Genomic DNA, 20,784 nt, shown 5'->3' with positions numbered 1-20,784 from the left:
TGGGGTATTTGGGGTCCAGATTTGGGGCTGAGACCCCCAATTGGGGGGAAAAGACCCCCGAGGGGGGATTGGGGTCTCGATTTGGGGGGCAGGACCCATATTTGGGGGAAAAGACCCCCGAGGTGGGGATTTGGGGTCTCGATTGGGGGCTGGGACCCCCATTTGGGGGGACAAAGACCCCCAAAAAGGGCTTGAAACCCCCCCAAAGGGCACTTGGGGTCTATTTGGGGAGGGGGATGAAACCCCAAATATTTGCGACCCTCCCCCAAAGTTTGGGGTCCCCATTTAGGGGGATGAGACCCCAAATATTTGAGACCCCTCCCCAAATTTTTGGGTCTCGATTTTGGGGTTGAGACCCCAAATATTTGCGACCCCTCCCAAATTTGGGGTCCAAATTTGAGGGGAAGAAACCCCAAATATTTGCGACCCCCCCCAATTTTGGGGTCCAAATTTAGGGGGTTGAGACCCCAAACATTTCCGACCCCTCCCCAAATTTTTGGGGTCCCCATTTAGGGGGATGAGACCCCAAATATTTGCGACCCCCCCCGAATTTTTGGGGTCCCAATTTTGGGGTTAAGACCCCAAATATTTGGGGATCCCCCAAAATTTTGGGGGCGGGGTTGGGACCCTCCCCCTCCCCCAATTCTCGGAAATTCCGTCTTGGGAATTCCGGGAAATTCCGGGATAATTTTTTGGGAAAATTCCAGGAAATCTCGGAAAAAAAAAAAAAAAAAAATCCCGGGACACCCCTCGTGGTGACGTCATCAATTGGTGTGTATGACGTCATTAATCTCCATAAAACTTGAATTAATTTCCCAATTTTTTTTCAAATTTTCCCCAAATTTATTGGGACCAAATGACCCCAAAATTTCCCAAATTTTGGGGTCTCCATTTTTTTGGGGTGAGGGAGAATTTTTGGGGCGTTTCACCCCCTCCCTGGGTGATGTTTTTGGGGTTTTTTTGGGGTTTTTTTGGGTTTTTTGAGGGTGTTTTTGGGGTGTTTTTTGGGGGGGTTTGAGGTTTTTTGGGGGTTTTTTGTGGGATTTTTCAGGGCAGTTTTTGGGGTGATTTTTGGGTGTTTTTTGAGTTATTTTTAGGGAATTTTTTGGATATTTTTGGTAATTTTTAGGGGGTTTTATGGCGTTTTTTGGAGCTTTGGGGTTATTTTTGGGGGGGAATTTTTGGGTTTTTTTGTGGCGGTTTTTGGGGCTTTTGGGCTGTTTTTTTGGGTGTTTTTGGGGCAGTTTTTAAGGTGGTTTTTGGGGGGGATTTTTCGGGTGTTTTTTGAGTTCTTTTTAAGGCATTTTTTTGGTAATTTTTAGGGGTTTTGGGGGCAGTTTTTGGAGCTTTTGGGGTCTTTTTTGGAGGGAAATTTGGGGGTTTTTGTGGCGGTTTTTGGGGCAATTTTTGGTTTTTTTGGGGCTTTGTCAGGGCAGGTTTTAGGGTGATTTTTGGAGGGTTTTTCGGGTGTTTTTTGGGTTCTTTTTAGGGCATTTTTGGGGATTTTTTGGGTAATTTTTAGGGTTTTCTGTGGCGGTTTGGGGGGGTTTTGGGGGCTTTTTCAGGGCAGGTTTTGGGGTGATTTTTGGAGGATTTTTCGGGTGTTTTTTGGGTTCTTTTTAAGGCTTTTTTTTTTATTTTTTGGGGTAATTTTTAGGGGTTTCTGTGGAGGATTTTGGAGCTTTTGGGGTCGTTTTTTGGGACATTTTTTTGGGGTTTTCGTGGCAGTTTTTGGAGCTTTTGGGGAGTTTTTTTGGGGCAATTTTTTGGGTTTTTTGTGGTGGTTTTTGTGGTAAATTTCAGATTTTTTTTGTGGTGGTTTTTGGGGATTTTGGGCTGTTTTTCGAGGGGTTTTTCAGTTCTTTTCAAAGTGGTTTTAGGGGTTTTTTTAGGGTTTTTTCGTGGTAGTTTTTGGTGCTTTTGGGGAGTTTTTTTGGGGCAATTTTTAGGTTTTTTTGTGACGGGTTTTGGGCTGGTTTTGGGGCAATTTTCATCATTTTTTTGTGGTGGATTTTGAAGCTTTTGGGGAGTTTTTTGGGGCAATTCTTTGGGGGTTTTCTGTGGTGGTTTTTGGCGCTTCTGGGGTGTTTTTAAGGTGGTTTTGGGGCGGATTTTTTTGGCAGTTCCTGCGGTTTTTTTCGAGTTCCTTTTAGGGTTTTCTTGGAATTTTTTTTTTGGTAATTATTTAGTGTTTTTTGTGGTGATTTTTGAAACTTCTGGGTTGTTTTTCGGGGCAATTTTCAGGTTTTTCACAGCATTTTTTGTACCTTTTACAGACAATTTTTTGTGAGGTTTTTTTTTTTCAGACTTTTTAAAAACTTTTTCAACTGTTTATTTAATTTAATTTTTATTTGTTTTCTTCAAGCCTGGATGCTGCTCTTGGTGCTGAAGGCCAAATAATAAACCACGAGTCCAATGGCAGCTGCCAAAACCTCCGTGGACACCCAGGGCCCGTTCCAGGCGCCCTGAGGGGGGAGTTGGGGTCACCAGAGTCCCCAAAACCCCCCAAAAATATCCCAAAAAATTCACTTTCCCCAAAATCTGACCCCATTTTAGTGCTGAAAGGCCCAAAAATGGCAGGGAGTGTAAAAATACCAGTTGGAAATCCCAAAAAAAAATCGCAAAATCGCAGTGGGAAACACAAAAAATCCCAAAATCGTGGTGGGAAACCCCCAAAAATCCCAGGAAATCCCAAAATCCCAGTGAAACCCCCCCAAAAAATCCCAGAAAATCCCAAAATCCCAGTGGGAAACCCAAAAAAATCCCAAAATCCCAGTGGGAACTCCCCAAAATCCCAGAAAATCTCACTGAGAACCCCCAAAAATCCCAAAATCCCAGTGGGAAACCCCAAATATTTTGGGGAATCCCAAAATCTTGATGGGAAACCCAAAAAAATCCCAGGAAATCCCAAAATCCCAGTGAAACCCCCCAAAAAATCCCAGAAAATCCCAGTGGGAAACCCAAAATATTCTGGGGAAACCCAAAATCCCAGTGGGAACTCCCTAAAAAATCCTGGGAAATCCCAAAATCTCCATGGGAACACCCCAAAAATCCCAGAAAATCCCAACAGGAAACCCAAAAAATCCCAGGAAATCCCAAAAATCCAAGTGGGAAACCCCCAAAAATCCCAGGAAATCCCAAAATCCCAGTGGGAAACCCAAAATATACTGGGGAATTCCAAAACCTCCATGCGAATCCCAAAAAACCCCCAAGAAATCCCAAAATTCTAATGGGAAACCCAAAATATTCTGGAGAATCCCAAAATCCCAGTGAGAACCCCAAAATATCCCCCAAAATCCTAGAAAACCTCAAAATCCCAGTGGAAATTCCCGAAAAAATCCTGAGAAGTCCCAAATTCCCCATGGGAAGCCCAAAATAATCCCAGGAAATGCCAAAATCCCAGCGGGAAACCCAGAATATTCTGGGGAATTCCAAAATCCCAGTGAGCACCCCAAAATCTCCCAGTGAAACCCCTCAAAAATCCCAGGAAATCCCAAAATCTCAGTAGGAAACCCGAAATATTCTGGGGAAACCCAAAATCCCAGTGGGAACCCCCCCAAAAAATCCCCAAATTCAAGTGGGGACCCCAAAAAATCCCAAGAAATCCCAGTGGAAACCCCAAAAATCCCAAAATCCCAGTGGGAAACTCAAAAAAATCCCAGGAAATCCCAAAATCCCAGTGAGAACACCCAAAAAACCCCAGAAAATCCCAGTGGGAAACCCAAAATATTCTGGGAAAACCCAAAATCCCAATGGGACGCCCCAAAAATCCCAGGAAATCCCAGAAAATCCCAGTGCAGACCCCAAAAAATCCCCAAATCCCAGTGGGAAATCCAAAATATTCTGGGGAATCCCAAAATCACAGTGAGAAACCCCCCCAAAAAAATGCCAAAATCCCAGTGGAAAACTCAAAAAATCCCAGAAAATCCCAAAATCCCAATGAGAACACCCAAAAAATCCCAAAATCTCAGTGGGAACCCCCCAAAAAAAAACCCTGGGATGCCCCAAAATCCCAATTTCCCCCCCAAAACCCCCCTGGGACACCCCAAAATCCAAATTCTCCCCCCTAAAACTCCCTGGGACACCCCAAAATCTTAATAATCCCCCCAAAATCCCACAGAACCCTCAAAAAAAAAAACCCTGGGACACCCCAAAATCCAAATTCTTCCCCCCAAAATTCCCTGGGACACCCCAAAACCCCACGAGACCTCCCAAACTCCCCCAAATTCAAGAGAATCCCCCCAAACCCCCCAAATTTGAGGGAATCCTCCCCCAAAATCCCCCAAATTTGGGCAGAATCTTCCCCAAAACCCCCCAAAATTGAGAGAATCCTCCCCAAAACCCCCCAACTTCGAGGAATTCCCCCCAAAATTCCCCAAATTTGAGGGAATCCCCCCCAAAATTGAAGGAATCCCCCCCAAAACCCCCCAAATTTGAGGGATTTCACCCCAACCCCCCCAAGTTTGAGAAAATCCCCCCAAAATCTCCCAAATTCAAGGGAATTCCCCCCCAAAAATGCCCCAAATTTAAGGGAATCCTCCCCAAAAAAACCCAAATTCGACAGAATCCCCCAAGCCCCCAAATTCGAGGAATTCCCCCTAAAACCCCCAAATTTGAGGGAAATCTCCCCCAAAACCCCCAAATTTGGGCAGAATCTTCCCCAAAACCCCCCAAATTTGAGGGAATCCTCCCCAAAAACCCCCCAAATTTGAGGGAATTCCCCCCAACCCTCCCAAATTTGAGAAAATCCCCCCAAAATCCCCCAAATTCAAGGGAATTCCCCCCGAAAAATGCCCCAAATTTAAGGGAATCCCCCCAAAAACCCCCAAATTTGAGGGAATCCCCCCCAAAAACAAGGGAATCCTCCCCAAAATCCCCCAAATTCGAGGGAATCCCCCCTAAATTTGAGGAAATCCCCCCCAAACCCCCCAAATTTGGGGGATCCCCCCCAAACCCACCCTGTGGTCGACGTTGACAGTGAAGAGGGGCCGGATCCGCGACACGTCCTCGTTGTTCCTCTGGGCCTGGGGGGGAATTTTTGGGGTTCAGACAAAACTTTGGGGGTTCAGGGGGGATTGGGGGGAATTTTGGGGGTTCAGGAAGGTTTGAGAGAGAATTTTGGGGATTTGAGGCGGATTTTTGGGGTTTGGGGGGATTTTTGGGGGATTCAGGGGAGGATTTTGGGGTGTTTGGGTGACTTTTGGGGGTTCAAGGAGGGAATTTTGGGGGTTCAGGGGGGTTTGGGGTGGGATTTTGGGGGTTCAGGGGGAGATTTTGGAGTTCAAGGGGGATTTTGGGGGTTCAGAGGGATTTTCGGGGGTTCAGAGGAGCATTTTTGGGGGTTCAGGGAGGGTTCAAGGAGAATTTTTAGGGTTCAGGGGGATTTGGGAGAGAATTTTGGGGGTTCAGGGGGGATTTTGGGGGTTCAGAGAAGAATTTTGGGGATTCAAGGGGGTTTGGGAAGGGATTTTTGGGGTTTGGGAGAGATTTTGGGGGCTTAAGGAAGATTTGGGGCGGGATTTTGGGGGTTTAGGGAAGGATTTTGGGGTTCAGGGTGGGATTTTGGGGGTTCAGGGGTGTCCCCAAAGCCCCCCAGATTTCGGGGAGGGGATTTTGGGGTTCAAGGGGGTCCCCAGAGCCCCCCAGAATTCGGGGAGGGGATTTTGGGGTTCAAGGGGGTCCCCAGAGCCCCCCAGGATTTGGGGAGGGGATTTGGGGGTTCAGGGGGTCCCCAAGGCCCCCCAGAATTCGGGGAGGGGTCCCCACCTTGCGCAGGGCACTGTAGGATTCCTCATCAAAGAATTTCACCTCGTAGGTGCCCGACTGGGCCTGGCGGTGCTCCAGGCTCCAGGACACCTGGGGGGGACAAAGGGGGCTTTGGGACCACCAGGACCCCTCCCCAAATTCACCTGAGACCCCCTGAGCTCACCTGAGACCCCCAGAGACCCCCTGAGTTCACCTGAGAGGCCTCAAAAAGGGTTAAACCTCACCTGAGCTCACCTGGATATGACCAGAATGGAGCGAATGTTGTTGTGGTGAGACCCCAAAAAACTTACCTGGGATTCCTAAATTCCACCCCAAATTCACCTGAGATACTCAAAACCAACCCCAAACTCACCTGAGACTCCCAAAACTGACCCCAACCTCACCTGAGAGCCCCAAAACCGACCCCAGCCTCACCTGAGAGCCCCAAAACCGACCCCAGCCTCACCTGAGACCCCTAAAAACAAGCCCTGAACCCCCTCAGCCTCACCTGAGCCCCCCAAAACCCCTCCCCACTCACCTCAGCCCCTCCAAAATTCCTCCCTAAACCCTCCCAATAATTCCAAATACACCTGAGCCCCCCAAAACCCCTCCCTAGAACCTCCCAGGAACCCTAAAAACACTTGAAACCCCCAAAACACCTCCCTGGACTCTCCCAGAAACCCCCACACTCACCTGAGTCCCCTTAAACCCTCCCAGGAACCCCTGACTTACCTGAGCCCCCCCAAAACCCCTCCCTAAAACACTCTAAAACCCTTCCTTGAACCTCCCACTCACCTGAGACCCCCAAAACTCCTCCCTAAACCCTCCCAGGCCCCTCCAAACCCACCTGAGACCCCCAAAACCCTCCCTAAAACACTCTAAAACCCTTCCTTGAACCTCCCACTCACCTGAGACCCCCAAAACTCCTCCCTAAATCCTCCCAGGCCCCTCCAAACCCACCTGAACCCCCCGAAACCCCATCCCTGGACCCTCCCAAGGACCCCAAACACACCTGAGCCCCACAAAACCCCTCCCTGAACCCCCCCAGGGACCCCCCACTTACCTGAAACCCCCAAAACCCCTCCCAGGGATTCCCCATTCACCTGAGCTCCCCAAAATCCCTCCCAGGAACCCCAAAAACACCTGAAACCCCCCCAAAATCCTCACCTGGTACCTGCCCACGTCCTGCCCTCGGGTCACCGGGAACTGTTTCCCATTGACATCAGCATAAAGTGCCACGTTCTGTGAGGGGAAAAAAGGAGCTCAGGAGGGTTTTGGGGGGGTCCCTAAACCCCCTCTGAGCTTTCTCCAGCCCGTGGGGGTCTCACCTGAGCCCCGTTTTTGCAGAGCAGGGAAATCTCCACCACAAAGACGCTCTCGGAGGCGATGACGGCGTCGGACGTGGTGTAATAGGAGGGGACGATGGTGGGCTCGGGGCACGGCTCACCTGGGGGGGAAAAACCACAAAATAATGTCCCAGAAGATCCACAGGAAGGTGTCTGAGAGCTCTCAGCTCGCGCTTAGCTGAGATACCAAAAATGTGCCTTCACAAAAGTCGGTCAGTGGTCTCGGGGTCCCTTTATGGGATCCCCCAATCCCCTCAATTCCCAGGATTCCCCTCATGGGATCCCCCTTATGGGACCCCCCAATCCCCTCAATTCCCCAGGATTCCCCTCATGGGACCCCAATCCCTTCATGGAACCCCCAATTCCCTCATGGGACCCCCCAATTCTCTGGGAGTCCCCTTATGGGACCCCAAATCTTTGGGATTCCCCTCATGGGACCCCAAATCTCTTCATGGGACCCCCAATCCCCTCATGGGACCCCCTTATAGGACCCCCAATCCCCTCATGGGACCCCCAATCCCCTCATGGGACTCTCCAATCCCCTCATGGGACCCCCTTATAGGACCCCCAATCCCCTCATGGGACCCCCAATTCCCTCATGGACCCCCAATCACCTCACTTGCCTCAGGATTCCCCTCATGGGACCCCCAATTCCCCAGGATTCCCCTCATGGGACCCCAAATCCCCTCATGGGACCCTCAATCCCCTCATGGAACCCCAATTCCCTCATAGGACCCCAAATCCCCTCATGGGCTCCAGGATCCCTTCATGGGACACCCCAATCTCCTCATTAGAACCCCCGATCCCCTCATGGGACCCCCAATCCCCTCACCAGCCTCAGGATTACCCTCATGGAACACCCAGTTTCCTCCTTCCCCTCACGGCTCTCAGAAGCCTCAACTTCCGCCACCTCCACAGGACCCCAAAACCTCGGGACCCCCTCGGCCCTCACCGCCCCCAAAACCCCTCAGCGCCCTCAGCGCCCCCGATTTTCCCTCAGAAATCCCGGTTCCTCCTCAGAAAACCCCGATTCCCGCCCTACCCGCGGCCCCGCCGGCCGCCGCCAGCAGCAGCAGCAATAACGGGAGCGCCCCGGCACCCGCCATGATCAACCCCGCGCACCGGCCCACAAGCCCCGCCCACGCGGAAAGCAACCAATCAACGCCGGCAGCGCCTCGGTATGAGCCAATCAGAACGCGGAGGGCGGGCACCCGCACGCTCGCTGACCAATGAGAAGCGAGCGTGCCGCCCGGGCCGCGCGCGACGTGGCTCGCGGAGGAGGAGGGGGCGTGGCCTAGAGCGGAAAAGGGCGTGGCTAAGAAACACCGGTGGTGTGGTTAACTCACTGCGCATGCGCAGTGCGGCGCCCACGCAGATAAAATGGCGGCCGCCACGCCCCAGCGCATGCGCAGTCTCGCCGTTGCCATAGCGACAGATGAGGGGCGGTGGCTGCAGCTCTCCCCGCCCGTTATCAGTTGAGGTTTTTTTCGCCCTCAGAACGAAGCGTGGCTGAGGAAAGGGCTCGGCGATAAAACGTCGCCGTTCCGGGACAAAACGGGGTGGGCGGCATCGCCTTTGTGGCCTCTCGCCGTGAGGCCCCACGGGGCCGCCACTCCCAGGCACAAAATGGCCGCCGCGGCGTGAGGGCGTGGCGGGTACTCTCGCGAGAATTCCAGCTTATCTCCCTATCACCTCTCGTGGGCGGTGCCTAGATCTCGCGAGAACTCGCGCTAACGGGGGGGAGCATCATGGCGGCGGCATTGACGACGGCTCGACGGCGGCTGATGCGTGCCGCGCTACGGCCGCGAGCGGTGAGTCACCAACCAAAACCCGCTCCGCCGCCCACCGGGACTCGCCCCCGCCGCTTCCCGCCCGGTTCCCGCCCGGTTCCCGCCGCACCGGCCGCTCCTGATTGGCTGGAGCGGCGGTGAGGGCCGGGCGACCTCCAGGAGGGGCGGGGCGTAGAAGCGGCGGATCGGATTCTGATTGGCTGAGCTGGGAAAGTGGGGGTCCGTTTCTCGAGCGCTGATTGGCTGAACTCTGAGGGAGCAGCAGCGCTTCGCGTTGTGATTGGTTGATATTTCCAGGGGGGTGGTGCCTTGGCCTGAACCATTGAAGGGGTCGTAAAGGGGGGGGGGGGTTTGGGATCCCCCAAATCAACCCCCAAAAAAGTTTAATTAACATTTTTTTAAATTAATAAAGGTGTGGATTCCACAAGCCGCCATTTCCCACATGGCCGAACGGCTCCACCTCCCCCCCGTGAGTGCCTCGGACACCTGGGGGGGGTCCCAGGTACCCCCAGACCCCTTTTCTCCTCTTCGGGGACTCCAAACCCCAAATTTTGGGGTTTTTGGGGGATTTTGGGGTTGTTTGAGGGGGGTTTTGCCCTCAAAATTGAATGTTTTTCACTAATTGAACGCTTTTCTTCTCCTCCCACAGCAAAGAAGCATCGTGAGTACCCCAAAAACCCCCTGGGGACCCCAAAACCCCCTGAGGGGACCCAAAAATCTTCCTTGGGACCCCAAAAACTTCTTGGAGACCCCAAAAAACTTTCTCAGGGACCCCAAAATTTCTTGGGGGGCCCCAAAAATTTCTTGGGGACCCCAAAAACCTCCTGAGGGGCCCCAAAAATCTCTTGGCAGGCCCCAAAAATCATCAGGAGGGTCCTAAAATCTTCCTGGGAGGCCCCAAAAACCTCCTCAGAGACCCCAAAAATCTTCTGGCGGGTCCCAAAATCATCAGAGAGGACCCCAAAAACCTCCTTGGGGACCCCAAAAATCACCAGGGAGGTCCCAAAAATCTCCTGGGGACCCCAAAAACCTCTTGGGGCCCCCAAAAGTCACTCAGGGATCCCAAAAGTCTCCTAAAAATCCCTCAAAAATTACCGAGGGGTTGGTCCCAAAAGGTTTTTGGGGGAATTTTGAGGTTATTTTGGGATTTCGGGTGTTCTGGGGGGGATTTAGGGTTTTTTGGGGGGATTTGGGGTGGTTTGGGAGGTAATTTTGAGTCTTTGGGAAAATTTGGGTCATTTTTGGAGGGATTTTGGGGGATATTTTAGAGGTTCTGGGGGGATTTGGGGTGTTTTTGGGGGGGGAATTTTGAGGTTTTGGGGGGATTTGGGGTGTTTTGGGGGGATTTGGGGTGTTTTGGGAGGATTTAGTGGTTTTTGGGGGAATTTTAGGTGGTTTTTGGGGGATTTGGGGTGTTTTTGGGGAGAATTTTGGGTGGTTTTTGGGGGGAATTTTGATTTTTTTGGGTGGATTTTTGGGGGGTTTTTTTTGGAGGGTTTGGGGGGATTTAAGGTGATTTTGGGGGGAATTTTGGGTATTTTGGGAGGGGATTTTGGGGGGAATTTAGAGTGTTTTGGAGCGGTTTGGGGTATTTTGGGGCAGATTTTGGGTGGTTTTGGGTGGTTTTGTGGGGTTTTTTTAGAGCTTTTGGGGCTATTTAGGATAATTTTGGGTAGAAATTTTGATTTTTAAGGACCCCTCCCCAAATTTTCCCCCCAGCCCCCCCAGCCAAGTACGGGGGGCCTCAGGACTGGGAAAATTGGGAAAACTTGGGGAAATTTCGGGAAATTTTGGGGGAAGGAAGAGAGGGAGTTTGGGGTGGTTTTGGGGGGATTTTTTTAGAGGTTTTTGGATGGATTTTAGGGTGTTTTTTGGGGGAATTTTGGGGTGTTTTTACGGGTGTTTTGGGGTGTTTTAGGGGGATTTTGGGTGATTTTTGGGGGGGAATTTTGGGTGGGTTTTGGGAGAATTTTGGGCATTTTTGGGGGTATTTTGGGGTGTTTTGGGGTGGATTTTCGGTGGGTTTGGGAGGATTTTGGGTGGGTTTTGGGTGGAATTTTGAAGTTTTGGGGGGAATTTTGGGTGGGTTTTGGGTTTTTTTTTTTTAGAAGTTTTGGCCAGATTTGGGGGGATTTTGAGTGTTTTTGGAGGATTTGGGGGGTTTTTTTTAGAAGTTTTTGGCTGGATTTTGGGTATTTTTGGGGGTATTTAGGATATTTTTGGTTAGGAATTTTGACTTTTGAATACCACCACCCCAAAATCCTGACCTGAACCCCCCAAATTCTCCCCCAGCCCCCCCCGGCCAAGTACGGGGGCCGGCACACGGTGACGCTGATCCCGGGGGACGGCATCGGGCCCGAGCTGATGCTGCACGTCAAGGACGTCTTCAGGTGACCAAATATGGGCATTTCCTCTGCCCGGGGGCGGGGCTATGCAAATTAGGGGGGGAGAAAAGGGGCCCAGGGGATTGTGGGAAGGGAAATTTGGGGGTTTTGGGGGTTCAGGGGAGGGAGAAAATGGGAGAAAAGTAAAGGAGAAAGTGAAAGGGAGGCAAGGAAGGGGCGGGGTTATGCAAATGAGGAAGATAAATATGCAAATGAGGCATGGGTGCACCCAAGGCATCATGGGAGGGGAAATTTGGGGTAAAAAATGTTATTTTTGGAGGCTGAAAGTGAGAGAAAAGTAAAGGGTGAGGTGGGAAAAATGAAGAGCAAATTGACGAGAGGGGCGGGGTTATGCAAATGAGCAAATGGAATATGCAAATTAGTAATTGATGCACCCAAGGCATCATGGGAGGGGAAATTTGGGAAAAAAAAAAGACATTTTTGGAGGCAGAAAGTGGGAGAAAAGTAAAGGATGAGGTGGGAAAAATGAAGAGCAAATTGATGAAAGGATGGAAAATATATTTGGTTATACGACTATAAATTGATTTTTATAATTTACCTGTATTTTATGTGTTAGAAATATTTTCTGTGTTATAGAGATTTTATATATTATACGTGTTTTATAGATTATTTATAATTAGTATCATATATGTAATATAAGTACATATTATATGTTTTATTTATATATAATATAATACATATATAATATAAAATAACATGACGAAACATAATGCAACATAAATATAGCATATTTAATATAATTATATATAAACATGTTTATAAACTATATAAAATATGTAAATTAAATTATATAAGATATATAATTTGTACCTATAATATATTTTAAATATATATTTTATACATTATACGTTATATAAAAGATATTTTTATAAGTTATATATATTATATAACTATAGATTGACTTTTGGCCCCCAGGACAGTTAATAAATGGATTTTTCCCCCCAGACACTGTTTAACTGTTTATAAATTGATTTTTCCCCCCCAATCCCAGTTAATAAATGTATTTTTCCCCCCAGACACTGTTTAACTGTTTATAAATTGAATTTTTCCCCCCTAGACCCTGTTTACCTGTTAATAATTTGAATTTTTTCCCCTCCCAGACACCATTTAACTGTTAATAAATTGATTTTTCCCCCCAATCTCAGTTAATAAATTGAATTTTTTCCCCCCAGACACGCGTGTGTCCCCGTGGACTTTGAGGAGGTTCGTGTGAACTCGGAGGCGCCCGAGGCCGACGTGCAGAACGCCATCACCGCCATCCGCCGCAACGGGGTGGCCCTCAAGGGTATGGGGGCTGAAAAATACCCCAAAATACCCCCAAATAACCCCAAAAAACTTCTCTGAAATCTTCTCCAAAATCCCTGAAATCGCTGTGAAATTCCCCCAAAAAATCTCCTCAGAAATCGCAGAAATCGCCTCAAAATCCCCCCCAAAATCATCTCCAAAATCCCTGAAATCGTCTCAAAATTCCCCAAAAAAATCTCTTCTAAAATCCCCCCCAAAATCATCTCCAAAATCTCCTCTGAAATCCCCTCAAAATCTCCTCCAAAATTCCCCTCAAACCCCCTAAAATCTTCTCCAAAATCCCACCAAAATCCCATCAAAAAATATCCCCAAAATCTTCTCCCAAATTCCCCCCAAACCCCCCAAAAATCGCTTTGAAAATCCCCTCAAAATCTCATCCAAAAGTATCCCCAAAATCCCCCTAAAATCTCTCCAAAATCCCTCCAAAATCTTCTCAGAAATCCCTGAAATTGCCTAAAAATTCCCAAAAAAATCTCTTCTAAAATCTCCCCCAAAATCTGCTCTGAAATCCCTGAAATCATCTCAAAATCTTCCCAAAATCCCACCGAAGTCTCATCTGAAATATCCCCAAAATACCCCCAAAAATATTCTCCAAAATCCCTGAAATCGCCTCAAAATTCCCCAAAAAATCTCCTCCAAAAATATCCCCAAAATCCTCCCAAAATCTCCTCCAAAATCTCCTCTGAAGTCCCTGAAATCGCTGTGAAATTCCCCCAAAATCTCGTCCAAAAATATCCCCAAAAATCCCCAAAATCTTCTCCAAAATCTCCTCTGAAATCCCTGGAATGGTTCCGAAATTCCCTGAAAAAATCTGCTCTGAAATCCCTGAAATTGCCCCAAAATCTCATCCAAAATTATCCCCAAAATCTCTTCTGAAATCCCTGAAATGGCCTCAAAATCCTCCCAAAATCTCCAAAATTATCCCCAAAATCTCTTCCAAAATACCTGAAATCATCTGAAAATCCCCCCCAAAATCGCCTCAAAACTCCTCTAAAATCTCATCCGAAATATCCCCAAAATCTTCTCCAAAATCTTCTCCAAAATTCCTGAAATCGTCTCAAAATTCCCCAAAAAATCTCATCCAAAAATATCCCCAAAATCTTCCCAAAATCTCCTCCAAAAATCCCCCAAAATACCCCCAAAATCTCACCAAAATCTTATCCAAAAATATCCCCAAAATACCGCCAAAATCTTCTCCAAAATCCTCCTAAAATCTCACCAAAATCTTCTCCAAAATCTCCTCCAAAATCCCTGAAATCGCTGTGAAATTCCCCCAAAAAAATCTCCTCAAAAATCGCAGAAATTGCCTCAAAATTCCCCCAAAATCTCCTCAAAATCTCTTCCAAAAATATCCACAAAATTCTCCCAAAATCTCCTCCAAAATCCCCTCTGAAATCCTTGAAATCGCCTCAAAATTCTCCCAAAATCTCCTCAAAAATCCCACAAAAATCCCATCCAAAATACCCCAAAAATCTTTTCCGAAATTCCCCCCAAATCCCCCAAAATCTCTCCAAAATCCCTGAAATTGCCTCAAAACCCCCAAAATCCCCCCCAAAATCCCCAAAATTCCCCAAAATCCCCAAAATTCCCCCAAATTCCCAAAATCCTGCTCTGATTTTTTGTTCTTTTCCTTTTAGGAAACATCGAAACCAACCACAACCTCCCCCCCAACCACAAATCCCGCAACAACCTCATCAGGTGTCGCTCATTTGCATAATTTGGGGGCTCATTTGCATATCTGAGGGCTCATTTGCATAACTTGGGGTTCGATTTGAATAATTTGGGGCCGATTTTTCATTTTTTGGGGTTGATTGGCCTTTCTGTGGGGTTTATTTTCATTGTTTTAGGGATTTATTTGCATATTTTGGGGTTGATTTGGATGTTTTGGGGGTTCATTTAATTGTTTGGGGGGTCATTTGAATAGTTTGGGGGTTGATTTGCATATTTTGTGGGTTCATTTGTATGTTTTTAGAGATCGATTTGCTTTTTTTTTTTTTTTTTTTGGTTAATTTGCCTGTTTTGGGGTGGATTTGCCCGTTTTTTGGGTTTCCAGGACCAGCCTGGATCTTTACGCCAACGTGATCCACTGTCAGAGTCTGCCCGGGGTGGAGACGCGGCACCGCGACATCGACATCCTCATCGTCAGGGAGAACACCGAGGGGGAATACAGCTCCCTGGAGCACGAGGTGGGCACAAAAACCACACAGAAATAGCCAAAAAATAGCCCAAAAATAGCTAAAAAAAATACTAGAAAAAATACCCCGAAAATACCCCCGAAATACCCCAAAAAACCCCACAAAAATACCCTAAAATACAGAAAAAAACCCTCAAAATATCCCCCAAATACCCCCAAAATACCCCCAAAATACCCTGAAAAACACCCCAAAAATACCCCAAAATACCCTGGAAGTGACATCACAGCTGTGCCACGCCCCTGCCACACCCATGTCACACCCAGGCTGTGACGTCACACCCTTTCCACACCCTGGATGTGACGTCACACACCTGCCACGCCCCTGCCACACCCTGGGTGTGACATCACACCCTTTCCACACCCTGGATGTGACATCACACACCTGCCATGCCCCCCATGCCACACCCTGTGGTGATGCCACGCCCCTGCCACACCCTGGGATTAAAGCCACGCCCATTCTCCATTCTGGGGGTGATGCCACACCCCCCTGCCACGCCCAGGCCACACCCTGGGTGTGATGTCACGTCCCTGCCACGCCCAGGCCACACCCTGGGTGTGACATCACACCCTTTCCACACCCTGGGTGTGACATCACGTCCCTGCCACGCCCAGGCCACACCCTGGGTGTGACATCACACCTTTTCCACACCACAAAGTGACATCAAACCCTTGCCACGCCCCTTCCCCACCCCTGCCACGCCCCTGGGTGACACCACGCCCCTGCCACGCCCCTGCCACGCCCGTTTCCCCCCCAGAGCGTGGCGGGGGTGGTGGAGAGCCTGAAGATCATCACGGCCGGGCGGTCGCGGAGAATCGCCCACTACGCCTTCGGGCTGGCCCGGGCCGCGGGCAGGAGAAGTGTCACTGCTGTGCACAAAGCCAACATCATGTACGGGCTCTGGGGGGATTTTGGAGGGGTTTTGGGGGTCCTGGGGGGTGGTTTGGGGGTCCTGGGGGAGATTTGGGGGGGGTTTGGGGCTGGCCAGGGCGGCTGGCAGGAGAACTGTCACTGCTGTGCACAAAGCCAACATCATGTACGGGGTTTAGGGGGCACTGCAGGGGTTTGAGGGGGATTTGGGGAGGTTTGGGGGGGCCTTGGTGGCAGTTTGGAGATCCTGGGAGGAAATTGAGGTGGTTTTGGGGCTTCCTTGGGGGGGATTTGGGGTTTGGGAGTGGCTCTTGGCAATCACTGGGTGGATCTTTAGGGTCTTGGAGAGGGTCCTGAGGCATTTGGGGGCTCCTGGGGAGGGATTTTGGGGTCCTGGGGGTGGATATGAGGGTCTTGGAGGGGATTTTGGGAGGGTTTCAGGGGGACTGGGGGGGAGTTTTGGGGTTCCAGAGGATGTTCAGGTGGTCCCTGGGTGGGTTTTGGGAGTCCTTTGGGGGTTTTGGGGGTCATTGGGGGAATTTGGGGTCTTGGGGGAGGGTCCTGGTGGTCCTTGAGTGGGTTTTTGGGGATCTTTGGGGGGATTTGGGAGGGATTTGGGGCTGGCCAGGGCTGCTGGCAGGAGAACTGTCAGTGCTGTGCACAAGGCCAACATCATGTACGGGCTTTGGGGGGGTCCTGGGGGATTTTGGGGTCTCAGGGGGCAGTTTGGGGGTCCTGGGGGGGATTTGGGAGGGTTTGAGGGGGGACTTTGGGGGATTTGGGGCATGGGAGGGGATCCTGGGGACAGTTTAGGGGTCCTGAGGTGGTGCTTGGGGGAGGTTTTGAGGGTCCTGAATCACCCCTCCCCATGGGGAAATTGGAGGACGGGCTGTTCCTGCAGTGGTGGGTGTAATCCCAGGTTTTTTTGGGTGGAATTCCTCATTTTTATGGGTTCTCACCCCTTTAATTCCCACAGGAAACTGGGGGACGGGCTGTTCCTGCAGTGCTGGGTGGGAGTCCAGATTTTTGGGGTGCAATCCCTGATTTTTTAGGGTGTACTTCCAGATTTTTGGGGTTTCTCACCTCTTTAACCCCACAGGAAACTGGGGGACGGGCTGTTCCTGCAGTGCTGGGTGGAATCTGAGTTTTTTTTGGGGTGAAATCCCTGATTTTTGTGGTTCTCACCCCACAGGAAATTGGGGGACGGGCTGTTCCTGCACTTTGGGGTGATATTCTGGATTTTTTGGGGGTGAAATCCCTGATTTTTGTGGTTCTCACCCCACAGGAAACTGGGGGACGGGCTGTTCCTGCAGTGCTGGGTGGAATCTGAGGGTTTTTGGGGTGAAATCCCTGATTTTTGTGGTTCTGACCCCACAGGAAATTGGGGGACGGGCTGTTCCTGCAGTGCTGCCGCGAAGTGGCGGCCGAGTACCCCGAGATCACCTTCCAGAACATGATCGTGGACAACACCACCATGCAGGTGTGACCCCAGACCCCTCCCCAGAGCCCTCCCAGTGCCCTCCCAGTGCTCCCAGTAACCCCAGTTAACCCCTGCGTGCCCAGCTGGTGTCCCGGCCCCAGCAGTTTGACGTGATGGTGATGCCGAATCTCTACGGGAACATCGTCAACAACGTCTGCGCCGGCCTGGTGGGGGGCCCTGGGCTGGTGCCGGGGGCAAACTACGGCCACGACTACGCCGTGTTTGAGACTGTGAGTGCTGGGGGGCACTGGGAGGGTTCCAGAGAGGCACTGGGAGCACTGGGAGGGACTGGGAGCGCTGGTGGGGGGCCCTGGGCTGGTGCTGGGGGCAAACTATGGCCACGACTATGCTGTGTTTGAGACTGTGAATGCTGGGGGGGACTGGGAGCACTGGGAGGGACTGGGAGGGACTGGGAGCACTGGGAGGGACTGGGAGCACTGGGAGGGCACTGGGAGCACTGGTGTGCCTGGAGCCAACTACAGCCATGTTCAAAATTGTGAGTCCGGGGGTGTCTGAGGGTGTCTGAGGGGGTTCTGGAAGGATCTGGGGGTGTCCAGAAAGGCACTGGAAGTACTGGGAGGGCACTGGGACATTACTGGGAGCACTGGGAGGGACTGGGAGGGCACTGGGAGGGACTGGGAGCACTGGGAGGGACTGGGAGCACTGGTGGGGGGCACTGGGAGCACTGGTGGGGGGCCCTGGGCTGGTGCTGGGGGCAAATTATGGCCACGACTACGCTGTGTTTGAGACTGTGAGGACTGGGAGGGACTGGGAGGGACTGGGAGGGTTCCAGAGAGGCACTGGGAGGGACTGGGACATTACTGGGAGCACTGGGAGGGCACTGGGAGGGCACTGGGAGCACTGGTGTGTCAAGAGCCAACTACAGCCTTGACTACGCTGTGTTTGAAACTTTGAGTTTGGGGGGTCCTGGAGGGGTCCTGGAGGGATTTGTGGGTCCTGGGGGGTGTCCAGAGAGGCACTGGGAGCACTGGGGGGCACTGGAGCACTGGGAGGGCACTGGGAGCACTGGGGTGTAACTGGGAGCCCTGAGGAGGTAACTGGGGGTAACTGGGAGCGCTGTGGGAGTAACTGGGATTCCTTGGGGTGTAACTGGTGTAACTGGTGTAACTGGGTACCCATTGGGGTGTAACTGGTGTAACTGGGTGTAACTGGGGGGTAACTGGGATCCCTGGGGGTGTTAACTGGTGTAACTGGTGTAACTGGAAGCACTGGGAGGGTAACTGGGGGTAACTGGTGTAACTGGGCACCCTTTGGGGTGTAACTGGTGCAACTGGTGTAACTGGGAACCCCATGGGGTGTAACTGGGAGCACTGGGCACCTTTGGGGTGTAACTGGTGTAACTGGGAACCCTTGGGAGTGTTAACTGGGTATAACTGGATGTAACTGGTGTAACTGGGATCCCCAGGGGGAAAACTGGTGGAACTGGGAACCCTTTGGGATGTAACTGGTGTAATTGGGGGTAACTGGGGGTAACTGGTGTAACTGGGAGCGCTTTGGGGTGTAACTGGTGTAATTAGTGGGAACCCTTTGGGATGTAACTGGTGTAACTGGGATCCCTGGGGGTGTAACTGGGAATCCTTTGGGGTGTAACTGGTGTAACTGGGAGGGTAACTGGGTGTAACTGGTGTAACTGGTGTAACTGGGAGGGTAACTGGGTGTAACTGGTGTAACTGGTGTAACTGGGCACCCTTTGAGGGGTAACTGGTGTAACTGGGATCCCCAGGGGGGTAACTGGTATAACTGGGCATACTGGGAGCACTGGGGGTGTAACCGGTGTCCCCCGTCCCCCCAGGCCACGCGGAACACGGGCAAGAGCATCGCCAACCGCAACATCGCCAACCCCACGGCCGCGCTGCTGGCGGCCTGCATGATGCTGGACCACCTCAGGTGAGTGGGGCACACCTATGGGGCACACCTGCATGATGCTGGACCACCTCAGGTGAGCAGGACACACCTGGAGAGGGGTGGGGACACCTGGAGGAGGGGCGGGGCCAATGGGGGCGGGACCTCCTGAGGGGTGGGGCACACCTGCATGATGCTGGACCACCTCAGGTGAGCGGGACACACCTGGAGAGGGGCGGGGCCAATGGGGGCGGGACCTCCTGAGGGGTGGGGCACACCTAAAGGGGCTGGGGAACACTTTGGAGGGATTGGGGACACCTGAGGGGTGGGGCACACCTGAGGGGCAGGGACACTGGGGAGGGGCTGGGGAGGGGTTGGAGAACACCTGGAAGGAGGTGGGAACACTTGGGGAGGGGTGGGGCACACCTGGAGGGGGAGTGAGGAATGTCTGGAAGGGGCTGAGAACACCTGGGGAAAGGATGGGAACACCTGGGAGGGGCTAAGGAACACCTTGATGGGTGTGAGGAACACCTGGAGAGGGGCAGGGCACACCTGGGAGACACCTGGCGAGTGGATGGGAACACCTAGGAGGGACAGGGAACACCTGGGGAAGGGTGGGGCACACCTGGGGAAGGGCAGGACACACCTGTGAGGGACAGGGCACACCTGGGGAGGGAATGGGAACACCTGGGGAGGGGGTGGAGCCTCCTGCAGGTGTGGTCAGAGGGAGGGGCAGGGCAGACCCTCCATGGTTGTGTGTTGGTCATTAATGTGGGCGTGTCCCGTTCTCGCCCCGCCCCCAGGCTGCACGGCCACGCCTCCACCATCCGCCAGGCGGTGCTGGCCTCGCTGGACGACCCCCGGGTAAGCCCCGCCCCCCGGCCCTGTGGGCGTGGCCTCAGCCCTGATGGGCGTGGGTTCGCTGCTGTAGGTGTGGCCTCACCCAGTTTGTGTGTCCCTGTGGGCGTGGCCTCAGCCCTATGGGCGTGTCCCCATCATTGTGGGTGTGGCCTCAGCCTTATGGGCGTGGCCTCAGCCCCATGGGCGTGTCCCCAACACTGTGGGCGTGTCCCCAACCTCGTGGGCGTGTCCCCAGCCCCGTGGGCGTGTCCCCAGCCCCGTGGGTGTGTCCCCATCCTTGTGGGCGTGTCTCCCTCCACATGGGTGTGTCCCCATCCTGGTGGGCGTGTCCCTGAGCGGCCCCGCCCCGCAGACACACACCCCGGACATCGGCGGTCAGGGCACCACGTCGGGGGCCGTGCAGAGCATCATCAGCCACCTGCCCCGAGCCTGAGCCGGAACCGACCCCGAGAACGGCCCCGGGACCCTGACAGGACCCCCAGGAAACCGACAGGACCCCCAGCACTGAGACAGGACCCCAAAACGGCACCAGGACTTCAACAGGACCCCCCTGGACCCCAACAGGACCCCCAGCACTGAGACAGGACCCCCAGCACTGAGACAGGACCCCAAAAATGGCACCAGGACCCCGACAGGACCCTGACAGGACCCCCAGCACTGAGACAGGACCCCAAAAATGGCACCAGGACCCCGACAGGACCCTGACAGGACCCCCAGCACTGAGACAGGACCCCCCAGGACCCTGACAGGACCCTAAAACTGCACCAGGACTGCACCAGGACCCCAAAACAACACCAGGACCCTGACAGGACCCCCTGGGACTCCAAAACTTTCTCACGACCACGCACAAGACACTTCTGGGACCCTAAAACAGCCCCAAAGACCCCCCAAACAGCACCAGGACCTGACAGGATCCGAAAACAGCCC

At 52.0% G+C, this 20,784-nt stretch overlaps 2 protein-coding genes across 2 annotated transcripts; one reads left to right on the top strand and one right to left on the bottom strand.

Annotated features, from left to right (window-relative positions):
- Positions 1–2,155: 2,155 nt before the first annotated feature.
- On the bottom strand, positions 2,156–8,250 carry SSR4 (signal sequence receptor subunit 4). The gene is made up of 6 exons (XM_083881481.1): positions 8,134–8,250; positions 7,074–7,192; positions 6,913–6,987; positions 5,767–5,856; positions 4,959–5,024; positions 2,156–2,465 (listed from the first exon to the last, which is right to left on the bottom strand). Exons 1-6 carry the CDS (start codon positions 8,195–8,197, stop codon positions 2,361–2,363), a joined length of 519 nt encoding a protein of 172 aa, XP_083737607.1. The 5' UTR covers positions 8,198–8,250; the 3' UTR covers positions 2,156–2,360.
- A 548-nt stretch (positions 8,251–8,798) lies between these two features.
- IDH3G (isocitrate dehydrogenase (NAD(+)) 3 non-catalytic subunit gamma) lies at positions 8,799–20,697 on the top strand. The gene is made up of 13 exons (XM_083881353.1): positions 8,799–8,902; positions 9,294–9,383; positions 9,531–9,542; positions 11,174–11,271; positions 12,459–12,571; positions 14,229–14,289; positions 14,645–14,777; positions 15,541–15,674; positions 17,031–17,133; positions 17,217–17,363; positions 18,947–19,041; positions 19,800–19,860; positions 20,210–20,697. The coding sequence occupies exons 1-13, from the start codon at positions 8,840–8,842 to the stop codon at positions 20,288–20,290; spliced, it is 1,191 nt and encodes a 396-aa protein (XP_083737479.1). The 5' UTR covers positions 8,799–8,839; the 3' UTR covers positions 20,291–20,697.
- The last annotated feature ends 87 nt before the right edge of the window (positions 20,698–20,784 follow it).

The sequence above is a fragment of the Zosterops lateralis genome, assembly GCF_965231275.1.
Source record: "Zosterops lateralis genome assembly, chromosome: 33".
Lineage (NCBI taxonomy): Eukaryota > Metazoa > Chordata > Aves > Passeriformes > Zosteropidae > Zosterops > Zosterops lateralis.
This window is presented reverse-complemented; position numbering and strand designations above follow the sequence as displayed.